Below are 2,296 nucleotides of genomic sequence, written 5' to 3'. Positions count from 1 at the left end.
CAAAAATATTATTTATTAATATTATGATTTTAATATTTACTGACTATGCCTATGTAATATGATAATAATAAGGAATTGGCCAACTAGTCTTAGTATTCTTTGTGTATAGCTACCCAATGCAGTTGGGCGGCACTGCTTTTTGAATAAAGTGTTTCTCTCTCTTTTATTGGTTTCACTGTTTCTTTTTATTTAGCTATTTGTTGTATTCAATTTTTACTTTGTTATTAGACATGGAATTTAATCCTGTTGGTGAACAGTTGATGTAAAATCTTCTATCTTTAATTGTTTGGTCTGCATTAGTTATTGATGTTGAAAACCTCATGAAAAACTGAACAGATTAATTATTTTGTAATGCTTGGATTCATCAATTTATTATAGTCCTTATGATGTTTGAAAAATTAAGCCTTGACCAGTCAGTTTTTCACTGTAATTAATTTCAAGGTGTTGTTGAGTATTTCATTAATAACCTAAAAAAGCTTCATATGATAGATTAATAAAGTCTTATTGCTAAATCTCAATTATTACAACAATGGTAGTTCAAAGGTTGTTTTTTTAATAAAAAACATAAATTTAATATATATAAATTAGTATTTAATCAATAATTTAAAATATTAATTATTGTTTTTCTATGATTATCTTTCAAGAACGTCAATTTAGACTGATATATATTTAAAAGAAAAGAAGGCGATATTCTTGAAAAGATCCAGAACCACAACTTCTCAACCACATCAATAGAGCAGTGAACTCAAACATTAACCCCATATACCGATCACTCGATCACTCGGCAGTTTCAATCTACTTAAATCTGAAGCATACCTAACATATAGGCTAAATTAAAAAAAAAATAAGGTGCATCAGCCAACTAAGAGTAGGAAATCTGGAGCATTACCAAACTACACCATGGAAGCAAAACCATCACTTCCAAGCCAAACGAACTCTGTCTATTCTGCAAAAGTTATTTTAATAATTGTTTGTACCACATTCTCCTACATTGTCCAACTTTTAAAGAAAATATACTGTATATGTTAAAGCCACCCATATCCTTACGAACCCGAAGATTCGATGCCGATACCACTAATCGCTCACTACATACATCCTTCCAGTGATGGCCCTCCAAACCCAATTCTACTAAATCAGTTTTAACGCAATCCTCCCATCTACGTTTTGGTTTACCCCTCGATAGAAAGAGCTAAGCAGTTTCGAAATTTGAAAATAGCAGGCATTTCCCGCCTTCAACCCACCTTTTATTTCCTCATCAATTTCGTTTTTTCTGGCTACCGTAGAACCTAAATAGTTAAACCTATCTACCTGTTCAAACGTATTTCCTCCTATATCTATATTAACGAAATTCCTTGCGTTTGTATTTCTAACTATGTATTTTTTTTATCCGTATTTATTTCAAGACCTAGTTCCTTACTGGAGTTTATTAACGCGGTTGTATATTATGTTAATTGCTTTTTATTATCCAGTTTGTTTTATTTTTGTTTATTGTTATGTTATGGAGTACTTGTTTTATCTTTTGTTTATTGTTTTTGTGATGAAGTACTAGACTCAGATTTTGTTGTATAATTGTATATTGTGTAATAAATTTATACAAGACTTTGTATTTCAAAAATAAAATATATTCTATCCTATATTTAAAAGAAAATATGTTAAAGTACGTATAATGTATCAGCAGTAGACAAGAAGATTTTCATTAGGGGTTTTATATCACTGGCGGAAGGTGTAAAAGCCACTGGAGACAGCAACAGTGATGCAGCTATCTTGGAATTGTACTCAGGGCGCATTGATGCCGTTACCAAGAATGTAGTGGTACCTTTAATATGATTTCATATAAAAAAGGAGTCAGTACTTTATAAAAAAAATCATTCTGGTCATATCTTACCAAGCGAATGTCCGATATAAAATAACTGTTCAGTCCTACGAATTTGTAGAATTTTGTCGATGAACGCAGGTAAGTCGTAGAGGCCAGCCTCGTGGAAACTATAAAAAAAATCCATTTGAGAACTCTTGGAAAGATTACATTATTATAATTACTTAGTAATGAAAATATATTTTTAATATCGTTACCTGAAATTCCAAAATCGTGGGTCTGAACGTTTATATCTCAAACTATATTCATTGTACACGGTTCCACGCTGGTTAGTAAGCCATACATCATAGCCTTCTTCCAGGAGGAAGAATGCTGTAAAAAAAAAAGAATTATTATTCATCAGGTTATGCTTTTTGAAAAGGAAGATTGAAGGAAAATGCAAAACCCATCTATTAGAACCTTATTAAAAAAACAAAAAAAAAA

The 2,296-nt window shown here is 30.9% G+C and overlaps 1 protein-coding gene across 1 annotated transcript in view; it reads right to left on the bottom strand.

Annotated features, from left to right (window-relative positions):
- The window catches only part of LOC106687498 (lipase 1), an 18,540-nt gene that overhangs the window by 13,879 nt on the left and 2,365 nt on the right, over positions 1–2,296 (bottom strand). Inside the window, exons 2-4 of the mRNA XM_067046675.1 lie at positions 2,071–2,185; positions 1,886–1,983; positions 1,662–1,816 (exon numbers count right to left, since the gene is read on the bottom strand). Coding sequence (XP_066902776.1) covers positions 1,662–1,816; positions 1,886–1,983; positions 2,071–2,185 — 368 coding nt within the window. The remainder of the gene's footprint in view (positions 1–1,661; positions 1,817–1,885; positions 1,984–2,070; positions 2,186–2,296) is intronic.

Source organism: Halyomorpha halys, unplaced genomic scaffold, assembly GCF_000696795.3.
Source record: "Halyomorpha halys isolate HHAL.00 unplaced genomic scaffold, Hhal_1.1 Scaffold971.1, whole genome shotgun sequence".
NCBI lineage: Eukaryota > Metazoa > Arthropoda > Insecta > Hemiptera > Pentatomidae > Halyomorpha > Halyomorpha halys.
The sequence above is the reverse complement of the archived record's forward strand: the minus strand, read 5'-3'. Positions and strand labels throughout refer to the sequence as shown.